At 40.7% G+C, this 24,904-nt stretch overlaps 1 protein-coding gene across 1 annotated transcript in view; it reads right to left on the reverse strand.

Moving 5' to 3' along the window:
• itfg1 (integrin alpha FG-GAP repeat containing 1) overlaps positions 1-24,904 on the reverse strand; it is a 274,792-nt gene that overhangs the window by 82,194 nt on the left and 167,694 nt on the right. The window contains exon 13 of the mRNA XM_078210834.1: positions 825-868. Coding sequence (XP_078066960.1) covers positions 825-868 — 44 coding nt within the window. The remainder of the gene's footprint in view (positions 1-824; positions 869-24,904) is intronic.

A 24,904-nucleotide genomic window follows, 5' to 3' on the forward strand; every position in this document is an offset into this window, starting at 1 on the left:
ATGTGGCAGGGGAGCGACATTCTATCATTTATTTTCTGCGCATGCGCAGTTGGAGGCACCGATCGGAGCTGCAGGGTTTTGGGCTTGTTAAGTCCCACTCACAGGCTTGTGCAGCGCGATTCGGAATCACTGATATTTTTTCAGGCAGAGTGCGTATGGGGGTGCCTCAGAATGGGTCTAAAAGTCGGATCTGAAAAACTCCCAGTTTCAAGTCCGCCCAGCACTTAGAATCAAAATGGTAAAATAGGGCCTTATGATTTTGACTAGGATAGAACTACAATCAGATTCCTTTCCCTTATCCAGATCAACTAAACCTAGATTATTTGAACAAGAGTGACTATGATTTGAGAAAACAATTGCCAAAAATACAATATACTATGTGTAATTGATTATTTGAATCTGGCTAACCTTATAGAGTACGGAAAACTTATAAAAAAACACTAAGTTTTGCATAACACAATAGACGTTTCCACATTGGATTCACTTGTAATGTCTATGTGATTATTCATTAAGCCTTCAAAGAAACATTGCCACTCTAGTTTACTCAAAAATTGTTCCCATCTTACATTGTACTGTAATCAACAGAACAGCATTTAATAATTTGGATTTTTAAATTTTCTAATATAACTTTTGTATTGCAATTTCATTGTAGAATGTACAGGGAAATGTTTTTCTTGGAGCCATCTAGCTGGAATATAAACTGCTTAATTGTGCTGTATGTCAAATATTTTTCAGAAGTCAGTGTTACGTTTCACCATCTTTAAAAGGTTTGCAACTAAAGTGAAAGTTACAGTGCCTAATATAGATAATAAAGCATTACTTACAGTGACCTTGTCTGGACAATCATTGGAACACAATCCACTGAGAACTGGGAAGGAAATGAAATAATCATTGTTAAACCTTGCTTTCAATGTTAATAACGTATAAATAATTTGAAGATATAAATCTTGACTTAAGTAGTGCACTACATAATGTGGTCTTCAGATGAGGTGCAGGGCAGAGGATAATCTGGATGCACAGAATTAAATCCTCATTCTAATTTCAGAAAACTTGGAAGCAGTTAGCTGAAAGCAGGCCCACGGGTCAGGAGCTGCAAAATCATGTTGCACAGTAACAATACATACATGAGAGCGTGATTACATGATGATAAATTCCATAAGTAGTTTCCATCATAAATGTGGACACAACATTTTGCAGTGGAAATAACAGATACAAAAGTATGAAAAATATATTTTTTGTAGTCAGATGCCTACTAATGTAACATTAATTTTCAGAACCTGTTCTGTGCTGTATTGTCACAGCAAAACGTTTCAAAAATATCAACTTACATGTTCAAACCTCTAGATGAGTTCCACAGCAAATTAGTGAAAATAACTAATGATTGCCCAAAGGAATCTATTATATACTATTAGTTCTAATGACATTAAAAATCTGTGAAAAAAGCTTTTGTGGTTGTTGTCTAGCATGCTAAATGTTATACTGCTTTTAACTACTTATAATCGAAAATGAGTTTCCCCTTATCTAGCACAAGCAGATTGGACTTCAAAAGCAATTTGCTTTTTACACATACACTGTTCATCATCTTGGCTTCAACTCGGATTCTTCCCATTTGCCACCTATACACTATTACAAAAATACCTAGTAGAAACTTAAAACATAACACTACCATATCATAGAAATCATAGAAACCCTACAGTGCAGAAGGAGGCCATTCGGCCCATCGAGTCTGCACCGACCACAATCCCACACAGGCCCTACCCCCACATATTTTACCTGCTAATCCCTCTAACCTACGCATCCCAGGACTCTAAGGGGCAATTTTTTTAACCTAGCCAATCAACCTAACCCGCACATCTTTGGACTGTGGGAGGAAACCGGAGCACCCAGAGGAAACCCACGCAGACACGAGGAGAATGTGCAAACTCCACACAGACAGTGACCCGAGCCGGGAATCGATGAATATATATTCATCTTAAATAGAGTCTCAACTCGAGAATATTAAACGGATAACCTGCTGGACAAAACGTTTTGAACAACAAAGTTCGATTGCAGATTAATAACCAATTAGAAAAAAAATAGCATTTGTGAAATGCTATATGTACTAAATTTACTCATTGCAAATATGTGTGTTGAATAAGTTAATTTACTACTCTAATTTTGTTTAAGATAGAAGGAAGCTGTGCTAACAGAAATGATATTAAACAACACTCAAGGAAATCATCAACACTCTATGGATCTCAATCAACAATCTTTCAAGACAATTTGATTTCATGCAGATGTGGGAGATTACAAAGTACGTTAACAATAGAAGCCTAAAAGCTGCACAGCACTGCAACCATGTTGTGGAATAGATTGCTACACCACACAATTGTTTGAAGCCCTAGAACATGACAATTTGATTATGTTCTCCAAAGAACATTTCTAGGGTAACAACTCTTCTCTTAAGGTAATGTATTTTTCTTTAGCAATCTATCAAGCTATGCTTCTGAATAACAAACTATAACTAAATATAAAAAGTTAATTCGTCATAGTTACTGGGAAGAGATCAACTTGGTTAATTTATGTTTCTGCATGATAGTAATTAAAATGAATTCAATAATTTAGTGAATTCAGTAAATAAATTCAATAATAATGTTATTTCATATAATTAAATATGAATGAAATAAGCAAAACCGTATTTCCTATTAACTTCAAACAGACTCAATGGTTAAGTTATGTCAATTATTATTCAATGGGAGGTTAAATATTTAAGTTCATCTCACTATATGTACAGTCATGAAAACATGCTCTATATCAAATAATGACTATAAATTCGCCAGCTGGACACCCAGATTGAACTTTAAAAATAAAGACTAAAGCGCATCTAGAGCTCACAGGCAAAGATGGCTAAACAATTTACATTATGTACTTTCCACATTTCAACCCATTGAGATGGAGATCCCACATCTGCAAAAAGCAAATTGCCTCAGGGGAATATGAGCGAATCGCATATTCTTCCCCCATTAACAAAGGATCAAATCAATAATCTGGGGTGTTCAACTGGGTGGAAACAATTCATTAAATGTACTCACTTGGTGTGTGTGCGCGTGTGTGTGCGCGTGTACGTGCGTGTGTGTGTACATGTGTGTGTGTATGTGCGTGTGCACAAAAGACACAGGGTGGGATCCTAGCTCATGGCGTGTTTCACAATGGTGGAGGTGGCCTGCAATTGGTTGGCGGCAGGATAGGTGCACCCTCTGCCACTCAGGAACCTGCAGCGGGGGTTACCGTTGGTGGGGCCAGAACATGCTGCCGGTGGTAACGGCTGGAAAATTCCTGTCAGAGTGTATTTTGTTTTATTTAGACCTGGTTAAGTACAATAAAGGTTATCCTTTTTTATTTGTTAAAATTCAAGAAAATCTGTCTGATCGTGTCTTTTATGATCACAGTATGGAATCAGTTAAATATTGAAGTGGCAAAATATTGTTTTTAAAAAAACCTGCTGATGAAGAGAGGGAAACAATTGGGAACGATTCTACCCCCTCCTCACCTGATGGGAACAATACTAAAGCCCTGATTTTAATATAACTCTCCCGGTCATAATGCAGCAGGTTTGGGGTGAATGCCTGATTTCCTCCTGATTTTACACTCCATTGACCTCTGCACAGCTGAAAGCTGGCAGGGTGTCATTCAGGCTTAACTGAAAGCACCTTGTTCTCGCTGAATGCTTTAGGTTAAAATCAGGGCATAAGGCCTTCAGAATAGCATTTGATGATGGCAGATTAACTTCACGTATTATCTTACGAACTGGACACCCATTTCTTTCAGGTTTTTCCACTGTATTTTATTTTGACAGTCTTGCCCATTTCTTCCTCGTGGTAAGGTTGAATTCCGTAATCTTTGACACTTCTTTGGTATCTCACCAACAGGACCATACAACATGTGTGAAATTAGTGTCAGGGCAGGCTATTGGATCACACATGCATCAGCGACGAGTCAGGTACTTCCTTCGGCTGACAGCAAAAGGCCATGTATCCAAATTTGCAGATGGCACAAAGATTGGTGGGGTAATGAGCTTTATAGATAGAGCCATAAATGCAACAAGAAACTGTAGTAGGTGGATTTTGATGCTGGGTAAGTGTGACGTCATCCCCTTTAGACCAAAAAATTGATGGACCTGTGGATTACTTAAATAGCAAAAACCTGGGAACTATGGATGTCTAAAGTGATTTGGGGATCCATGAACATGGGTGACAAAAATGCAGCAGTTAGGTACAAACAAATCAAAAAGTATAATGGATTATTTGTCTCCATAATAAGTGAGCACGATATCAATAAAAGGAAGAAAATCTGCTGCTCTTATACTGCTCTCTAGAATGGCCTTGCAAACTAAGTATGCTGCATCAAGTTGCAGCAAAAAACAGTAGGAATAAAAGTGGATGGACCACCTGCTATTGACATAGGCACCAGATGCAACAAAAGCACGTTCAGCCCACTATGCATTATCACCACACTAACTGGTTCAGATTCAGAACAGATCTAGTAGCTCAAAACTCAGTATCCACTTTGGGCAATCATCATCATCGTCTGTAGTGGAACTATATACCACCACAATCTGTAACCTCATGGCCAGGCATTTCCCTCACTCTACCATTACTATCAAGCCAGGGGACAAATCGTTTGTTCAATAAGATGTGTAGCATAAGAGCACACATGAGCAGCACCAGGCCCATCTAAAAATTAGCTGCCAATCTGATGAAGGTACAGCTTGAGGCTATATGCATACTGAACATCTGAAGCAGCATGCAATAGACAGAGATAAGTGATTGTACATCCAGCAGAGCAGATCAAAGCTTCCTCGCCTTCCCACATTCAGTTGTGAACGATGGTGGACAATTAAACAACCAACAGGAGGGGGAGGCTCCATGAACATTTCTTTCCTCAATGATGGTGCAACTCAAAAGATGAGGATAAAGCTTTTGAAACCATTTTCAGTCAGAAGTGCCGAGTGAGTGATCTTCCGGAAATCCCTACCACTACAGAAATTAGTCTTCAGCCAATTTAGTACTATCCACACGATATCAAGAAGCAGCTGAACACAATGGATACAGGAAAGGTTGTGGGCCTTGGTAACATCCCAGTTGAAGACTTGTGTTCCAGAAACAGCTGCAGCTGACAAAGTGCAAAATTGCTCAGATATGTCCTATCCAGCAAAAGCAAGACACATCCCATCAGACCAAATCAGCTTAATCTTAGTCAGCAGTAAAGTTATGAAAAGGGTTCTCAACAATGTCATTAGAATGCACTTGCTAGATAGGATTACATTACATAGAAAATACTGTACAAACACAGGTCATTCAGCCCAACCAGTCCATGATGGTGCTTATGTTCCACTTAAGTCTCCTCCCATCCTTATCAAAATCTCCCAATTATAACTATCTATTTGCTTCTCTCTCATATGCATGTATAACTTTCCCTTAAATGCATCTATATGATTCACTTCAACCACTCGGTGGTAGTGGGTTCCACATTCTCACCACTCTTTGAATAAATCCGTTCCTTCTGAATTTCCTCTTGGATTTCTTGGTGACTATCTTATATTGATCTTCCCCACAGGAGGAAACATTCTCACAGTATCCATGCAATCAAAACCTTCCATAACTTTAAAGACATCTATTAGGTCTCCCCTCAGTCTTTTTTCCAAGAGAGAAAGAGATTCAGCCTGTCAATTCCTTACTGATATGTGTACCAACGTATTTATCGTATCACTCTTGTAAATCTTCTCTACACCTTTCCTGTGTTTTATATCCTTTTTGTATTACTGATCAGAACTGCATGCACCTTAAGTGTGGTTTAACTAAGGTTCAAAACAGGCTTACTTTTCAACTCTATTCCTCTGGAAAAAAAGCGGAACATATCTATTTCTGTAGTCTTGACGAACACCATTTTAAATGTTTCCATTCTTATTCTTCATGATTTTTTATGGCCTTGCTAACCTGTGGCACAACTTTTAGAGATCCCTTTTTTAATCATCTGGACTTGAATCTTCCAAGTAATAAATTACCTCTCTATTCTTCCTTCCAAAATTACCTCTTCTTGAACTTTAATTTGCCAACAATTTTCCCATTCTGCAAGTTGATTAATCTCCCATAATTTGTTGCAGTCCTCCTCACAGATTTGACCATCTCCCCAATTTGATATTATTCACAAATTGAGAAATTGTGTTTTAGGTTCCAAAGTCCAAATCGTTAATGTAAATTATGAACAGCAGTGGTCGTAGCATCAATGCTTGCAGAACATCACTTGCCACTGTCTGTCATTCTGAATATCTACCCTTTACTCCTTCTGCTTTCTGTTGTGAAGCCAGCTAACAATCTATTGTCACTTGTCCCCCAACTCCACACCCACTGACCTTATTCATCAGTCTATTATGGGGCACCTTATTGAAGGACCTCTGAAAAGCCAGATATATTTCAACCACTTGCCTGTGCTTTCTGTTACCTCCGCAAATAATTCAAATCAGTTTGATCAAGCAATATTACTGAAATCCATGATGACCATGCATTATTATGTACTTTTTAAAATTTCTAGTGGTTTGTCTATTCTCTCTTTTAGCAGGGATTCCATTATTTTTCCTACTACTGAGGTTAAGCTGATTGGTCTATAATTCCCTGGGCGTGTCCTATACTCCTTCTTAAATATAGGAATTGCATTAGCTATCTGCCAGTCATTCTGGCACATCATTTCAACTAACTGCTAATTATGTGTAGTAATCTGTCTAACTCTTCCCTAGATTCGTGCAAAATACATGGATGCACTCCATGCAGACCAGGATCTTTCTACTGAGAGTTTATTTAGATTATTCAATACATCTCCTTTTTAATTTTAAATCTACTTGTCATTGCTTATGTCATTATTCAATGTCTTATCTACCTGTTCTACTGCCCTAGTAAATATCAAAGCAAAATAATTACATTATATTTTTGCTTTTTTCTCCATTATGGCCCTGTTTATCCTTTAATGGTCCTATTCTCATCACAACCTTCCTCTTTTATTACTGTGTCTAAAATATTTTACTATTTTGTTTCATGTTCTTTGATAACTTAATTCATAGTTTCTCTCCTAATCTCTTCATGTACTCTTATTATGCACTCTTCTGTTGTATATGTACTTAATGTGTGCCTCTTTCCTAACCCTCAATTGTTCTCTGATGTCTTTATTCATCCATGGAGTCCACTGGTCTTTAATTAGTTCTTTTCACAGAATATATTTTTCCTGCACTCTGATGAACACTGTTTTAAATGTTTTCCATTCTGATTCTACATCGCTGTTTGTCAATAGTAGAAGCCATTTTATTTTGCCAAGTTCTAATGTCAGACCCTTAAAATCAGCTTTTCTCTAACTTGGTTTTCCTCATACTTTTGTCCTTCTCTATCACCATCTTAAAATGTTTTATGTTATAGTCATTATTGCCTTGATGTTCTCTTACTTTTATTTTCTTATCTGCTCTGATTCATTTCCCATTCCTAGATCCAAGAATGTATCTTCCCTTGTTGGGATTTTTACATATTGGGTTAAGAAAGCATTCCTGTACACATTGTAGGACATCTATAATTATCATTCCTTTACTCAGTTCCCTAATTTGTCTGCATATTTCTTCCTCCACCTCCTTTCCATTATTAGGTAGTCTGTGGGTTACACAGATTAGTGCGATTGATTCTTTTTTTACCTCTATTCAAATGGATTCTATTTTGGTCTTGCTGATAGCTGTCCTCCTTTTTCATACTGCCATTATATTATACCAAATAAATACAGCTACTCCACCTCCCTGTTTTCCTTCAACATCTTTTCTAAATATGTGATACTCAGCAACGTTTAATTTTCAATCCAGAGTTTTCTGTAGCCATGTCTCAGTAATTCCTATTATGCCCAGTTCCACCCAAACCTTGATTGCCTCCCGCTCTCATGTTTTATTACAGACACCGTGAGCTGTGCAGACACTTTAATTCATTTTCCTCTGATTTTATGGTTAACTTTTTAGACTCCTTTCTATAATGCTGTTCATTCTCTTGCAATCAATGTCTGTCCTTTATTTTTCTAGGCCCTACTGGCTTGTATATTTAGATCCACATACACACACACACACACACAAACTCCTCCCCTCCCCCAATTAGTTTAAAATCTTTGCCACCCGCTTAGTCATCAATAATCTGTTCACTGATGCTCAATTCAAGTTCTGCCAGAACTATTTGGCTCCAGATCTCATTACGCCCTTGCTCCACACATGGGCAAAGGAACTGAATTCCATAGGTGAGGAATGACTGCCCTTGGTATCAAGGCAGTATTTGAATGAGTGCGACCTTGATGAATTCCTCACATACTGAAGCAGTCCGTGCTTGCATGCTGCAAGACATGGACAAAATTCAGGCTTGTGATGTTAACAAGTGCCAGACAATGACCATTTTCAAAAAGAGAGTCTAACCATCTAGACTTGACATTCAATGGCATTATCATATTTGAAACCCCCACCATTAACATCCTGTGGGGGAGGGGAGGGGGGGGGGAAAAATAAAAAAATCTGTGCACTGTAGTTGTACTGTTAAACATCTACAAGTTATACTGCTGAAACAGGCTAAGGCTTCAACAGCAAATGCCAAACCCATAATCTCTACTGCCTAGAAGAACATGGGTTGCAGGCAAATGGAAACACCACTACCTCCAAGTTCTCCTCCAAATCAGAAAATCCTGACTTGGAAATATAGGCTGCGATTCTCCCATTGTGACCTGCAACTTATCTGGCGGGTCGAGGTGGGAGATGCGCGTTGCCAGCCTTGTACTGGGATTTGTGCATGCGCTGGGAATACATGCGCATCTACAAGAGCCGGCGAACAGTCACCGGTCAGACCATGCTGGAAACCGGCGGGAAGGCAGGCAAGTCATTTGAATCTGTTTTTAATATGTTTTAAATGTATTTTCAATCTAATTATCAAGAACTTTCAGGTCCCAATTGAATCTCCCACCCCGCCAGGAGTACTTCATTCCGGCGGGGTTTAGACTTGCTCCCCGCGTTCAGGGAATTAGTGGGAGACCCCGCCGGAATGAAGGGGGGCAATCAGGGCCCTCCAGGGGGTTGGGTGGCAGGGGGTGGTGCCCCCTGGGCATGGGCACCCTGGCAGTGCCAGCCTGTGTCCCCTGGCACTGCCCAAGGGGCAAAGTGCCCATGCCCAGGAGGCAGCCCTGGGGCAGGGCCAATTGTGGGCGGGGCCTCGGGGGTGATCGGTGGGGGTGGGCGGTCCCGCTAACACTCTGCAGACAGGATCGGTCTGGGATGGACAGAGGGCAGCGATTGGGGCGGAAATGGGGGTAGGGGGAAAGGGCTGGACCAGGAATTGTTGTTGGGGCTGCGATTGGGCCGTGGGGCAGGGGCACTGGAGGGGCAGCATTGCAGGGATCCCGGACTGGGGAGTCTGACAGATTGGGTCCACTGCGCATGCACAGAGTTCCAGAACTGTCAGACTCCGGCGCGAATAGGCCCCGCCCCTGGATTTTTAATGAGATTCACGATTGGGACCTCTGGAGTGCACAGTGTGTGGAGATTCAGGTGAGAAACTGAACTGAGAAAACAGTCAGGCTTTAGAACAGATTTCCCGCCAATTCAGCACTTTTGGGAGAATCGTGGCCGTAATCACTGTTTCTGGGTCAAAATTCTGGAACTTCCTATCTGGCAGCAAATTTGATGTGCCTTCACCATGTGGACTGCAGTCATTCATGGAGGCAGCCCAATATCAACATCTGAAGGACAGTTAGGGAGGGACTATAACTTCTGGCTTTGCCATTAATACACCTAACCCATAAATAAAATCATAACAGGTTTTGCTACAGCTATACCAAGCCCTAGTTAGGCCATATCTGGAGTATAATGAACAGTTCTTTCTGGGCATTGCACCTGAGAAAGGATATCATGTTTTTGGAAGAGGTGCAATATAAATATCCCAGAATGATAACAAAGCTCTAAAGGTTAGATTATGAGGAGAGGTTACATAAGCAAGGCTTGTATTTCCTGAAATGTAGAATTAAGGGGCAATCTGATTGGGATTTTTAGGATTTTCAAAGTAATTGACAGGGTAAATAAAGTGAATGTATACCTCTGGTAGGGGAGTCTAGGATAAGGCAACAGAGCATTAAAATTACAGCCATGCCATTCAGGAGGGATGCCAAAGATTGTAAAAATATGAAACTCTTTTACAAAAAGCAGTAACTACTAGCTCAATTTACAACAGATATTTTTTCCCAAAAAGGAACAAAAAGGTATGGAGCCAAGGCAGGTGAATGGAGTCAAGGTACAGATCAGCTAGAATCTCACTCGATGGCCAAACATGTTCAAGGGGCTGAATTGCCTACTTCTGTTCATACATTCCTTCCACATGGAATCAATATTTCTGACCCATTCAATTTCTTATTTTCTGAAGTGTAATTGATATTTCTGTTTTTCAAACAGAAGTCCATCATCTCCCGTTTATCTATGCTAAAGTTAATTTGCCACTTAAGTGCTCGGTCTGCAAGATTTACGATTTATTTTTGTATTATGTTGCATTCTTCCTCAGTCTCAACTATACCCTCTAATCTGCAAGTTCTGATATTGAGCTGTTTATCCCTAAAGTTCATGCATCCGTAGAAACAAAGAAAAATGCTCCCTGAATACTATAGTATTTGTTTATATAATAAACCAGTTACTCTCAGATCGTACAGTAATCTAGCGGTTAAGAGTTCAAATCCCTTCATGGTAAGTTGTGAAACTGAATACATTAAATTTGCTGGTTAGCACCAGAAAATTAGCATGAAAGCTGCAAAATTGTTTCAATTAAATTCCCCTTTTAAGTTCAACTTTACATATTTTGAAATGTGTTTAACAGGAGCAAATACAACCTGGTCAGCACTTGTTTTAAATGAATAGTTAGGGTATGGATAGGAAGCAAAATCACATTAAAAGAGACCCAAGAAGAAATTAATGTAGTAGGAGCAGCTTTAATGTGGGTGGCGATAATTAACTAGAAATTTGACGTGAATTGAATTCTAATGAATTTGTTGAACTGACTCCTGTAGGGAAAACATCCACATTAATTCAATCATAATTGCATTTTGATTTTAATACAATTATTTTAATATTCTGCCCATTCATATTAATTCAACAAATTTTTAAAAGCGTCCTTAGAACGTGGCCAGTACTGGTACGGCTTTATTTATTGCTTTCCCTATTTGTCCTGAGGGCATTAAGAGTCAACCACGTAGTGTGGGAGTGGAGCTATGGGCAGATCAGACTAACTCATTATTAAATCTCTTCATTAAAGGACATTAATGAACCAGTTGCATTTTAATGGAAATCCACCAGCTTTCAGTTTCATTTTTGGTGCTATCTTATACGTGTATTTATTTCAATTCCAAACTGCAATATCACATACCAATTCAGTACCATGCAATTACACTATCTTACCCCTACTATCTAAATGTCACTGCTGTAGAACACTAACAAATACTATAGTACTTGGATAGCATTTTTTTTTAGATTTTTATGAAGATTGGTAAAATGACTTTAAAGTAAAAGGTACATTTTCAGAATTCAGACTTTCATGAACAAAAAATGAAGCTACAGCATTGAGACATTGCTCATCTATGGCCATGCCTATGAGATTGTAATGAACTTTGAGAAGTAAAGACAGGGAGGTTTTCATCAAAATACCTTACTAATTCATGTAAAGCAGCCAAGAAAATGGTATCCAGTTTATTAAGATTAGGAACATAGAATTTAGGAGCAGGAGTAGGCAGCTATTCTGCTCTTCGAGCCTGCACTGCCATTTGATAAGATCATAGCCGATCTATTTGTGGTCTCAATTCCATTTTCTTGCCTGTCACACATAACGATCAACCATCAACAATCTAACTAACTCAGTCTTAAATAAATTCAATAGTCTCCACTGCTTTCTCGGGAAGAGGATTCTACATATGAATGACTCTCTGAGGGGAAAGAAATATTCCTCAACTCTGCCTTAAAAGAGAGACTTCTTATTCTTCAACTGTGTGCACAGGTTCTAAGCTCCCCCACCTGAGGAATTCCCCACCTGGTATCCACCCTATCATGTATCCTCAGGATCTTAGATGTTTTTCTACAAGACAACCTCTCATTCTTCTAAACTCCAATGTGTATAGCCATTATCTATTCAACCTTTATTCATTAGGTAAGCCCTTCATCCCAGTATTAAGTGCATTTTAAAGCTTCTCAATCATTTCTCCAAATATTGAATTCATTCATTTCCTTCATTTTGTGAATATAGAAATACAAACTAGACTAAAGGCAGATTTGCATTTTTATAGCCCCCAACACGATTTCAGGCGGTCCCAAAGCACTTTATAATCAATGCATTATTTTTGAAATGCTATGAACCTCTCCCACATTTTCTTCTGATAGGCTCACTAATCAGCCTATTAGCAACAAGTGAGGGAGAGAAACAGTCTCTGATTAGAGGAGCAGCAAATATTGGCATTGGAGAGTGTGCTGAGGTCTTCCCGGCCAAGGGAAGCGATGATATGGCAGGGATGGTGGCCAGGAAGCCAGGGAAGGTGGCGAAGTAGTGGTACTGTCACTGGGCTAGTATTTCAGAAACTCAGGGTAATGATCTTGGGGGCCCCAGGTTCAAATCCCACTATTGCAGATGGTGAAATTTGAATTCAATAAAAATCTGGAATTAAAACAAAAATCTTATGATGACCATGAAACCATTATCGCTGATCATAAAAACCCATCTGGTTTATTAATGTTCTTTCGGGAAGGAAATCGGTTATCTTTACCTGGTCTGGCCAACATGTGACTCCAGATCCACAGAAATGCCCTCAGGGATGGGCAATAAATGCCAGTCCAGCCAGCAATGCCCACATCCCATAAATGGATTAAAAAAAAGAATTACTTTCAACCTGTTCTTGATCCTTCTGAGTGGGAGCAGTTTCTCCCTCTCTACTTTGTTGAGCCCTTCATGGTTTTGAACATCTCTATCAAACCTCCTCTTAGCCTACTTCTTTCTAAGGAGAACAGTCCCAACCTCTTCAATTCATGCTCATAATTGAAATGTCTCATCCCTGGAACCATTCCTGTAAACCCCTTCTGCACTTTCTCCAATGCGTTCACATCCTCCCGATAGTGTGGCGCCCAGAACTGTACAAAATATTCCAGCTAACTAGTTGGTCTCACTAGTGTCTTGTATAAGTTCAGTATAACCTCCTTGCTCTTGTACCCTATGCACCTATTAATAAAGCTGAGGATACTAAATGCTTTATTAACTGCATTACCTGGCCTGCCACCTTCAGTGACTTATGCACATATATCCCCAGGTCCCTCTGCTCCTGCACCCCCTTAAGGTTTTCACCCTTTATTTTGCATTGTCTTTCCCCGTGTTCCTCCTATCAAAATGCAACACTTCATATCACAACTATGACCTCCTGAGCGAAAAGGTTGGACTAGATCGAGTATTCTGAGGAATGGCAATTACCATTGGATTCTCACTAGCATTCTGTTAGCTGTATTTCAGTTATAGTAATCTGTATTTGAGTTAGATGTTTTGGACCAAGTCCCTCGACAGAACCATGAGTGCAATATCGAGACTGGCTATCAGTGAAGTGCTACAATGTCGGAGGTGCAATCTTTTGGACGAGACAAACAAGACCCCTATTTCTTTGCACTAAGATGGAGTTCCGCATTTTTGGCCGGACTTCCAAACAGGGCCTCTTCAGAAATGTGGAGTATACCTGTTTGCGGACTCCTTCTTCACAGTGCAAAATTGTCAGGGGAAGTCAAACTACTCCCTTTTTCTAAGTCACCAGCTGTTGTAGTTTAGTAAGCAGAGAGCTTGAAGGTTCCAAAGGCACTTTGAGAAGCTACGGTGGAAAGGCAAGTATGTAAAGTAAATAGGTAAGGGGATAGGATGGCAGGTGGGAGGATGGGGAGGAAGGGGGGCAGGTGGATGAGTGAGGGGGCATAGTGGCAGGTAAGTGGGTGGGGGCAGGATGGCAGGTGGGTGGATGAGGGGGTAGGGTGAGTTACAGTAGGAAATAATATGGTTGGGTGGGTGGCGGAGGGGGGGCGGGCAGTGACAGAGGTTGTGGAGTAGCCAGGTCGATGTGTCAGCAATATAATTACCCAAGAGTCAAAACTGGTTTTAATCCTCCTAAACTTTTCACGGTTAACCATTCAGATAAGTGAACTGGAACCATCCAAAGTCTCCAACTAACTCACGAATTGGAGACTTCTGTGAAGACTTCCATACGCAGAGGAACTGCTCACTGGAAGTCCAAACTTCCCAGGCAATTTTTGTATGGTTAGTATGTTCAAACTTTCAAGAGCTCAAGCTCATCTTGGCGGATAGTTTGACCATCCGGAGATTGGAAGTTCTATGCCAGTCTCTTTTTGCGATGGTGGTTGAGGGATAAGCATTGGCCAGGACACTGAGGAGTACTCCTGTTCATCTTTGAAATACTGCTGAGAGATCATTTCCATCCATCTGAAAAGGCAGGTGGGTCTTGTTTGTCTCGTCCAAAAGATTGCACCTCCGACATTGTAGCACTTCACTGATAGCCAGTCTAGATATTGCACTCATGGTTCTGTCGAGGGACTTGGCCCAAAACCTCTAACCCAAAGACAGATTACCATAACTGAAATACAGCTAACAGAATGCTGTGCAACAAATTGGTGAGTAGTCTTATGTGACAAATTTTAGTTTGGATTAAGAATAAAAACATATGACATTCAGAGTCATCGAGAATGTGATCTCTTATACAAACACAGAGGATATGCACATTTTCTGTGTTTTGTTAAGAATGTGAGACTATATACAACGGCTGTTTTAAAAATGTTTAATAATAACTGTCTAACACTAATAATAAATAAACATTAAACTACAAGAATATGAACTGTTTTTATTGCGAGAGGTATATTTGCTGTAGATATTACGATATCAGCCTGTTGTTTTAACAATTTACCATTGTGTAAAAGCATTCAAGCTATTAACCTTTGTAGAAAAGAGGCTGGTGCTGGCTGCCTACCATGTTAATGGGGTTGCCATGGTTTTGTGTTAAGATTGACTGTGGCAGTTCGTTCAATATAGGTGACAGTTAATAGGGAATTGGCCACTTTCTCAATTGATAAGGAAACGGACCAATTCTGTAGCCTGTTAATACTCAATCCTAAACCATGTTTCAGTAGCACCTGTTTTGAAGAGGCTGGTAAAATGAATTGAAATTATGATGTATTTGGATTATAATTTATAGCATATTTGGATAATATTGTAATGTATTTGAATAAATTGTTTTAACATAAAAGAAATCAAAGCACTTCAAAGAGTGCCGGTTGCACCCAGGACTTCTGAAATCAACCAAGGGCAATCGCTACTGTAGAATGGAGTGCTGCTGTGCGTTTCAAGGCTTCCAGTGTTCAGGGGGCATAGATTATAATGAGACCAGGCCACTTCAAAGGTTTTAAAGAAAACAATAATAAAGAATCCACCATCCACGTTTACCAGGACAACAAGGAGAAGTCCAGCCATGAGAGCCTTATCCCTCATCCTTGGGAGACCCTGAGGTCAACCCCCTTCTCCCCAGCTGAAGCACTCCAACCCCTAGGTCCTTTGAGGGACTGTCACCTCCCCCCCACCCTCCACACAGCCTGACAGTGGCAAAGGAGCTCATGGGGACATTTGAAGCCAGAATGCATCTCCTTGCCCCTTGGCATCCACAGTGCCTGGTCCTTGCTTGTCAGGACCATGAGAGATTGGCACCTGCGGGACTTCCAGCAGCGGGGGGGGGGGGGGGGGGGGAGCATAATGGGAGGCTGGAACATCTGGCCTCAAACTCTGTAATAATAATTAAATGCATTTAAATTAGTTCTGATCAGGTTCTCAGCTTCTCTTGGAGAGAATCTGACCTCACCAGGAGCAGCGGGCCAGGGGACTTGCAATGGGCTCGACGCCCAATGAGAATCCTGATTTGGCCTTCAATGAGCCAGCAGGATTCAAGGCTGGGGCTAGCGGCCTTAGAGAATCGCCCCCAATGTCTTGGAATGGGGGAAGAACTCTGCCTGGAAATAAGTCATGTGATTTGGTTGTCATGGGGAAAGAGGCCCTATAGAAATCAAGTGCTACTTTTCACACCTTGACACAAAATAGGGGCACCTGGTCTTTCTGGATAAAAACTCTTGTACTCAGAGACCTGAAGAGTCAGACAGAACAAGAGATATGCTCCTTGGTGAAGAAGCAGAGAAACTACAGCTGCGAGAGCAGGATGTGTGCAAGAGTCAATTTTCTATTCAAAAAGACAGAAACACAAGTCTTTTGAAGAATCAAGAAACTGTCAGAGTGGTTTGAGCTGCAAAAGACTGTAGAAACTTTCAAAAGAAACTAGCAGACTCGCTCCGATGTGGCAGGGACAAGAAAGCTTCTTGGAAAAGGCTGGAGCAGTGTGGGACTTAACGTTCAGGGCTATTTATCCGTTGAGAGCAGCATGACATACAAATGGGTCATACAGAACGTTCGATTTGAGTTAATAAGTTAACGGCGAAGTACCTTTTCTGTAGTTTGGCATATTATTTGCTGATTAAATAATTCTTAGGCTATAATAATTTTAGTTTGTTTGTTACAGTAAAAGTCTTAAAACATGAAATTTATTTACGCAATCCTTTGTCAGTTGCTGGAAAATTCATATCTCCTTTAAAAAAGTTATCGGTCTCTACGGGGATTGTAACATTGACTTGGTAAAATGATAACGACTTGATAATCAGAATGTGCAATTGTTATTTTGATAGTTGTGAGTGCTTTACTTCCTTGGTTACTGAATGTTGGTAGATATATTCTATATATGTGAATATATACATTTGAAGTAAGAACCTGTATTCTTTTGGTGTATGAAAGGTGCTATTCTTACGAAAGCATGTGGCTATAGTGGTGTTCCTACATCGACAGATGTGGGCAGTCAGCAATTTCTTTTGGACAACAATGAACTGAGAACCTTACGCATTCATGGGATTCATTGCAGACCTTGAATAAAGAAATAACTATAAGACTGGAAGAGTAGTAGCATGGAATTGTTTAAAATTAGATCTGCCTATCAGCTCACCACTATGTCAGCATAAATGTTCACCCGGCTATGGAATCAAATTTACAAGTAAATTTGACTGTTAGATAATTAAACCTAAAAACACTGAAAAATATATATCTCAGAGTCTTTAGGTGGATTTCACATATTCCCACTCTGCATACATAGTGTACCCAAAAAGATATTGGGAGAGAGCAGATGGAAATAAGCGAAAGGGGCTTTTAGGATCGAGACTAAACCATGGAATTTATCAATACGAACAGACATTACTTGAAACATTAATCAGCCTTGTATCATTTTGTTCCTCTGAGGAAGCAAAGATGTTTTAGTACTGGTCTTTTAGCTTTTAGATTATGCAATTTTCCTGAAAGATGTGTGCAACACATTACATGCAAAATATCATCAAGGAGGGTTATGGAAATATAAAACAACCTGTTATATGTAACTGAAAATATCTCTGGAATGAAGGGAGAGCAAAATTGTATTTATATAGTGCCTCTAAAGATGGCTCAAATCCCACATCAAATAATTATTTCTGGAGTGGATAAACTTATAATGCAGCTAGCACAACATGCAAAATCTCCTGCTCTTGCTGATGGTGAGTTTGAAGGTGCGAAGAGCATGTAATTTAGGGAAAGTGGTGGCGTACCTGCAGCCTTCCCAGCTTTGCCAGAATAAAGTTCTGGGTGGGAAGGGACAGCTCATTAATTCCTTCTATGGCTGTGTGGCCAAATTGCCCTCCAACTCAATTTTCAAGTTTGCTGATGACACCACCGTAGTGAGTCGGACCTCAAGCAATGATGAGACGGAGTACAGGAAAGAGATAGAGAATCTGGTAAATTGGTGTGATGACAATGATCTCTTCCTCAATGTTAACAAAACAAAGGAGATAGTCATACTTCAGGGAGGATAGTGGAGGACATGCCCCTGTCTATATCAAGGTGATGAAGTGGAAATGGTCGAAAGCTTCAAGTTTCTAGGTGTCCTGGTCCCTCATGCCGATGTTATAGTTAAGAAAGCCAACCAACACCTCTACTTTCTCAGGAGGCTAAAGAAATTTGGCATGTCCACTATGACTCACACCAACTTTTACAGATGCACCATAGAAAGCATTCTTTCTGGTTGCTTCACAGCTTTGGTTCCTGCTCTGCCCAAGACCGCAAAAAACCACAAAGGGTCGTGAACGAAGCCCAGTCCATCACGCAGACCAGCCTCCTACCCACTATCTCTGTCTATACTTCCTGCTGCCTCAGAAGAGTAGCCAGCATAATCAAGGACCCACGCACCTCAGACATACGCTCTTTCACCTTCTTCCATCAGGAAAAAGATACAAAAGTCTGAGGACACATACCAACTGACTCAAGAACAGCTTCTTCCCTGCTGCCATCAGACACTTGAATGGACCTACCTTGTAGTAAGTGGATCTTTCTCTACACCTTAACTATGACTGTAACACTACATTCTGCACTCTTTCCTTTCCTTCTCTATGTACGGTATGCTTCATCTGTATAGCGCACAAGAAACAATACTTTTCACTGTATGCTAATACATGTGAAAATAATAAATCAAATTAATGAATATTTGGCACAGGGAAATTAGGACAGGTGTCACGCAGGTAAGTTTTAAGGAGTGTCATAAAGGCGGCCAAAGAGTAGAGTAACTGGGCAGAATTTTCTGATTTTTTTGCAGAGTGCTGCAGCATCTACCGTTTTTTCGGCTCTTAGTTAAAAAGAAAGTTAAGGGACAGGTCCCAAATCACACCGCTGGGGTAGGCTCAATGCAAATCATTTTTTAAAAAAGGTGTGCTCCAATTAAAAATAAAAATAGACCACAGAATCCCTCTCCCACCATGGAGCACCATGCCACTAACACAGGATCATTCCCCGGAGGGAGCATCCTCCGCCCCCCCAAAACCCACCACCCTGCCATTATGCAACACCACCACCCCTCCCTTCCAGCATAGCGCAGGCAACGGCAGAGGGCAGTGCCTGGTCTGTGCCTGGGGCAGTACCGCTGTAGTCCATGTGATGTAGGTACACCAACAGTACTGTTAGGAAGGGGGTTCCAGGATTTTGACCCAGTGATAGTGAAGGAATAGTGACACAGTTACAAGTTAGGATGGCACGTTAGTTGGAAGGGGCCTTCCAGATGGTGGTGTTCCCTTGTATCTGGTGCCCTTGTCCTTTTAGGTGCCAGAACTTGTAGGTTTGGAAGCTGCTGTCAAAGGAGTCTTGGTGAGTTTCTGCAGTGCATCTTGCAGACGGTACACACCATTGCCATTGTGTGTTTAAGGTGGTGGATAGGGTGCTAATCAAGCAGGCCGTTTTATCCTGGCTGGTATCAAATTTCTTAAATATTGTTGAAGTTGTACTCATTCAGGCAAGTTGAGAGTAATCCATCACACTTCTGACGTGCCTTTTAGATGGTGGACAGGCTTTGGGGGTCAGGAGATGAATTACTCTCTACAGAATTCCCAGCTTCTGACCTGATCTTGTAGCCATTTTGTAGTATTTACATGGCTGGTCCAATTCACTTTCTGGTCAATGGTAACGTGCAGGATGCTGATAGTGGGGGATTCAGTGATGGTAATGTCAAGGGGAGATGGTTGGATTTTGTTGGATCTTGTTGGAGATAGTCATTGCCTGGTACTTGTATGGTGCAAATATTCCTGCATCCACAAGCTGCTCCATAAGGAGGGGGGTTTCTATTTTTATATATATATATATATTTTAAATTGGAGCACCCTTTTTTAAACTCCAACCATGATATGTAGTCAGAAAACCATTTCAGGGTCAAATCTGATAATAAAGTGATCTTCCTCAAGTCACTGTTAAAGCATCCAATCAACCGGGTCTTAATTCAGCACAGACTGACATAGTGCAAGCCTTCTGCATTTGGCAGATGCAAAGGTTTTTGTGCACTGAATTTTGCAGACTCAACCTTATTCCTAGTTGATATAGTTTCACAATGTAAAACTGCCTATAATTGCCACACTTGCTGTCAAGCGGTGGTTTGTGTGGGAAACAGAGTTGTCATAATGATGTGCTCCTTAGGTTCTGACATGGTCAGTATAGCTTTAGCTGGTAATGAACTTCAATTCTTGACCTATGATCCTTGTTATTGTATTGGGTGCTCAAACAGAAGCATATTCCATTCTTCAGCATTAAATGCAGTCACCTTAATAAGCAGAAAGCACCTATCAAAAATAATTGCGTACAGACATCAACACGGTAAAACCATGCAACACCTTCATGTACAGTGAAAGCATCATTAAGATGATAACAGGAATGAGAGACAACAGTTATGAGGAGAGACTTGAGATACTTTGACTATTTCAACTGAAGACAAAGATAGAACAGACTTAGAGATTTTTTAAATTGCAGAGTTTTTTCATGAAATTAATTGGTAATGATAACTTCCTTTGGCTGGGAAGTCAGTGCCAAGGGATCATTAATTTAAAATTGCTACAAAAGTGTTTCAGCAGATTTTAGGTGCAATTTCATTGTCAGGCCATGGCCACAGGGAGCGATTATGCAAGAAGCCACCGCATCTTTCGAGATAGATAAACATTTGAAGCAGAGCAAAAGTTATGAGGAGAGAGAAGGGCAGCAAGGTTAGTTAGCTCTTAAAAAAATTAGCACAGAATAATTGACCAAAAACTTTCTGCTGCGATTTAACCATTTGACTCTATAATGTCCATTCTGTAAAAGGTGACAATAAGCTATAATGGATGCAAACATCCTTTTCATAATTTCTTTTAAATGTTAGTTAATATGAAGTGTGATCCATTTACAAATGCATTTCAATTTTTTAAAACAAATATTGATGATCTAATCCAGGAAGCAGATTGAAAGAGTTATTGAGTTAGCCATCATCAAGCATTCGAATTGTCAGCAGAAAGTTATTGACTTGGATGCTTTAATGATTCTGTCATTATCACTGTGCATGTTAATTTAGCTCTCTTATTGATTATATTCGTTTTTTACTTTCTTTGTTGGGGTCATCAGCTTTCATAATTTAATCAAAAAATGAAGACATCAGAAAATATGTCTGTATTAGAACATAGAACAGTACAGCACAGAACAGGCCCTTCGGCCCACGATGTTGTGCCGAGCTTTATCTGAAACCAAGATCAAGCTATCCCACTCCCCATCATCCTGGTGTGCTCCATGTGCCTATCCAATAACCGCTTAAATGTTCCTAAAGTGTCTGACTCCACTATCACTGCAGGCAGTCCATTCCACACCCCAACCACTCTCCGCGTAAAGAACCTACCTCTGATATCCTTCCTATATCTCCCACCATGAACCCTATAGTTATGCCCCCTTGTAATAGCTCCATCCACCCGAGGAAATAGTCTTTGAACGTTCACTCTATCTATCCCCTTCATCATTTTATAAACCACTATTAAGTCTCCCCTCAGCCTCCTCCACTCCAGAGAGAACAGCCCTAGCTCCCTCAACCTTTCCTCACAAGACCTACCCTCCAAACCAGGCAGCATCCTGGTAAATCTCCTCTGCACTCTTTCCAGCGCTTCCACATCCTTCTTATAGTGAGGTGACCAGAACTGCACACAATATTCCAAATGTGGTCTCACCAAGGTCCTGCAATTCTCTAGAATTTTGAAGAATAAGAGGTGATCTCATTGAAACATACAAAATACTTAAAGGAATAGATAGAGTAGATGCAGATAAAATATTTCCCCCTTGTTGAGGAGCCTAGAACCTGGGGACACAAGGTCAAAATAAGGGGATGCCTTTAAAGATCGAGATGAGAAGAAATTCCTTTACACAAAGGGTTGTGAATCTTTGGAATTCTCTACTGTTGTGTATTGGAGATGTGATACTTGGGACAGACTTAAAAACGAACAGAGTTTTATTAATGGTGCGAGACCTTTTCCTTGGCTGCTGCTTCTTCTCTCTCTGTTTCCTGCGCTATTACATCATTTCTGGTGCATACATTAATACAGCAGAGCTCTGGTGAGCCAATAGAAATCATAGAATCTCAATGCAGAAGGAAGCCATTTGGCCCATCAAGCCCGCACTGACAACAATCCCACCCAGGTCCTACCCCCACAACCCCATGCATTCACCCCACTAATCCCCCTGACACTAAGGGGCAATTTACTATGGTCAATCCACCTAACCTGCACATCTTTGGAATATGGGAGGAAACCGGAGCATCCGGAGGAAACCCACACAGATATGGGGAGAATGTGCAAACTCCACATAGACAGTCACCCGACGCTGGAATTAAACCCGGCTCCCTGTTGTTGTGAGGCAGCAGTGCTAACTACTGTGCCATCATACTGCCCCATAAATAAATACAAATCCATAACATTTCCTTCCCATTTAAATTGAACGTCCCCAAAGAAGTTCAACATAAACAATAATCAATAAGTCAGTCACTGTCAATAAGTCGGATGGTTTGGAGGTCGGCATTCTCGGAAAGATCGATGGTAAACCTCTTCTTCACATTGATGGGAACCTCTGGCGACTTTGTCTTCCCACGGACATCATCAGTGGTTCATTTAACTGGTGTTGACATAGAAACTGGAGGTCGTCTTTGCATCTGAACAGAAGGTAAGGTGTTGCTGTCCTCAACGGAATCTGATAGCGTAGAGGTTGTAGGAAAGTTCAAATCAGGACTTAGTCGGATCCTGAATTTTCAATAGGCTCCAGATTTGGTGGATCTGTTCTCCCTGCCGATAATTGGCCACATGTCTCCTCCAGATAATGTCATCTTTTGCCTAAGAGACAGGTCCTGCAACAATGGTGGCAGGAACCCATTTCACCCCGAGTAGTTCTGAGCCAAAATACTTTGTCCCTGGTGGAGAACTCTGTTTCGCCTTGCCTTCTTGGCGTTCCACTTGTGCTTGTTGTTGCTGTCACACAATCTCCTTAGTTTTTGGAGGCTTTAAAAGATCAAATACAGAACGCAGCTGTCTTTTTATCATGAGCAAAGCAGGATAGATCTTGGTTGTGGAATGTGCGGTATGCAGGTAGATCAGCAATTTGTTAAGTTGTTTGATAAACAAACACAACACAAGAACACAAGAAACAGAAGCAGCAGCAGGCCACCAGGCCCTTCAAACCTGCCCCGCCATTCAATATGATCATGGCTGATCTATGTCGGTCTCAAGTCCTTTTCCGTGTCATTTCCCCATTGCCCTCCATTCCTCGTCTATCAAATATTTGTCCACCTCCACTTTAAATATTTCTAATGACCGAGCCTCCACCACCCGTTTGAGCGGAAAATTCAAGAGATTCGCCACCCTCTGCGAGAAGAAATGTCTATGCACCTGTTTCAAATGATGCGGCTTTATCTTGCAGCTATTTCCCATTGTTCTAGACACTTCCACTCGTGAAAACATCTCACTATTTACCCTATCAAGTCCCCTCAGTATTTTATATGTTTGAATAAGGTCACCCGTCGCTCTTTTAAGCTCCAAGACTATTTAGTCTCCCTTGATGGAACAACCTATTCATCCCAGGAATTGGCCTGGTGAATCTCCTTTGGACTGTCTCCAAAAACTGTACGCAGTATTCCAGGTGAGGCCTCATCAACACCATGTACGAGTGCAACAAAACCTCCCTATTTTTAAACTCCAATCCCTTTGCAATAAAGGCCAAAATGCCATTTGCTTTCTTAGCTACCTTTTGGACCTGCCTGCTAGCTTATTCATGCACTGGAAAACCTAGATCACTCACATGTCACTCACCTGCAGTCTCTCTCCATTTAGATAATAATCTGCCTTTTGATTCCTCCCATCCCACCGAAGAGCACAACCTTACATTTCCCCACATTAAACTCTATTCACCAGGTTTTCACCCAGTCACCCAATCTATGTCCCATTGCAGAATCACAATATCCTCATCACAACCTGCCCTTCCAACCATTTTCATATCATTGGCAAATTTGGAAACCTCTCGTTTTCTGTTTGACAGCCAGTTTTCAATCCATGCTAACATTCTTCTTCCAATTCCATGGGCACCAGCCTCTTATCCAGCACCTTGTCAAAAGCCTTTGGAAAATCTAAATAAAATCTACAGGTTCCCCTCTATCTCCACTCGCTGTTAGATCCTCAAAGAGTGCGAGCAATTTGTCAGACATGATATACCTTTCATAAAACCATGTTGATTGACTAGGTTTGATTTATCTTCAGCTCTCCTAAACGATTAGCAATTTCCTCTTTGATTGTTGACTCTAGTATCTTGACAATAATAGATGATAAATGGTGGCCTATATTTCTGTCTTCTGTCCTTCTCCGTTTTTGAACAAGGGTGTCACATTAGCTGTTTTCCAATCTTCTGGTCCCCTCCCCCAGAATTGAGAGTATTACGAAAATTTTCAACCAATGGGTCCACTATCTCTGCAGCTACTTCCATTAAATCCCCAGTGTGCAGTTCATCCGGTCTAGGTAACTTGTCTGCTTTCAGCCCCTTGACATTCTCCAATACTCTATCCTTTGTGATTGGAATTTTTCTACCATTTTATTTGAAATCAGCCCATCTGATATCATAGAATTATAGAATCCCTACAGTGCAGGAGGCCATTCAGCCCATCAAATCCCTACAGTGCAGAAGAAGGCCATTCGCCCCAAAGAGGATCACCTGCTTACTAGATAGATGCTTTCACCAACTAAACCATGGCACTAATTGACATAACTTCGGGATATTTACAATGTCTTCCACGGCGAAAAATGTATTTAGCATATCTGCCATTTCTTTGTTTGTTATCAATTCACCCACCTCATTCAGTAGAGGTCCCACATTTACCTTAGCCACCCTCTTCC

Source organism: Mustelus asterias, chromosome 4, assembly GCF_964213995.1.
Source record: "Mustelus asterias chromosome 4, sMusAst1.hap1.1, whole genome shotgun sequence".
NCBI classification, from domain to species: Eukaryota; Metazoa; Chordata; class Chondrichthyes; order Carcharhiniformes; family Triakidae; genus Mustelus; species Mustelus asterias.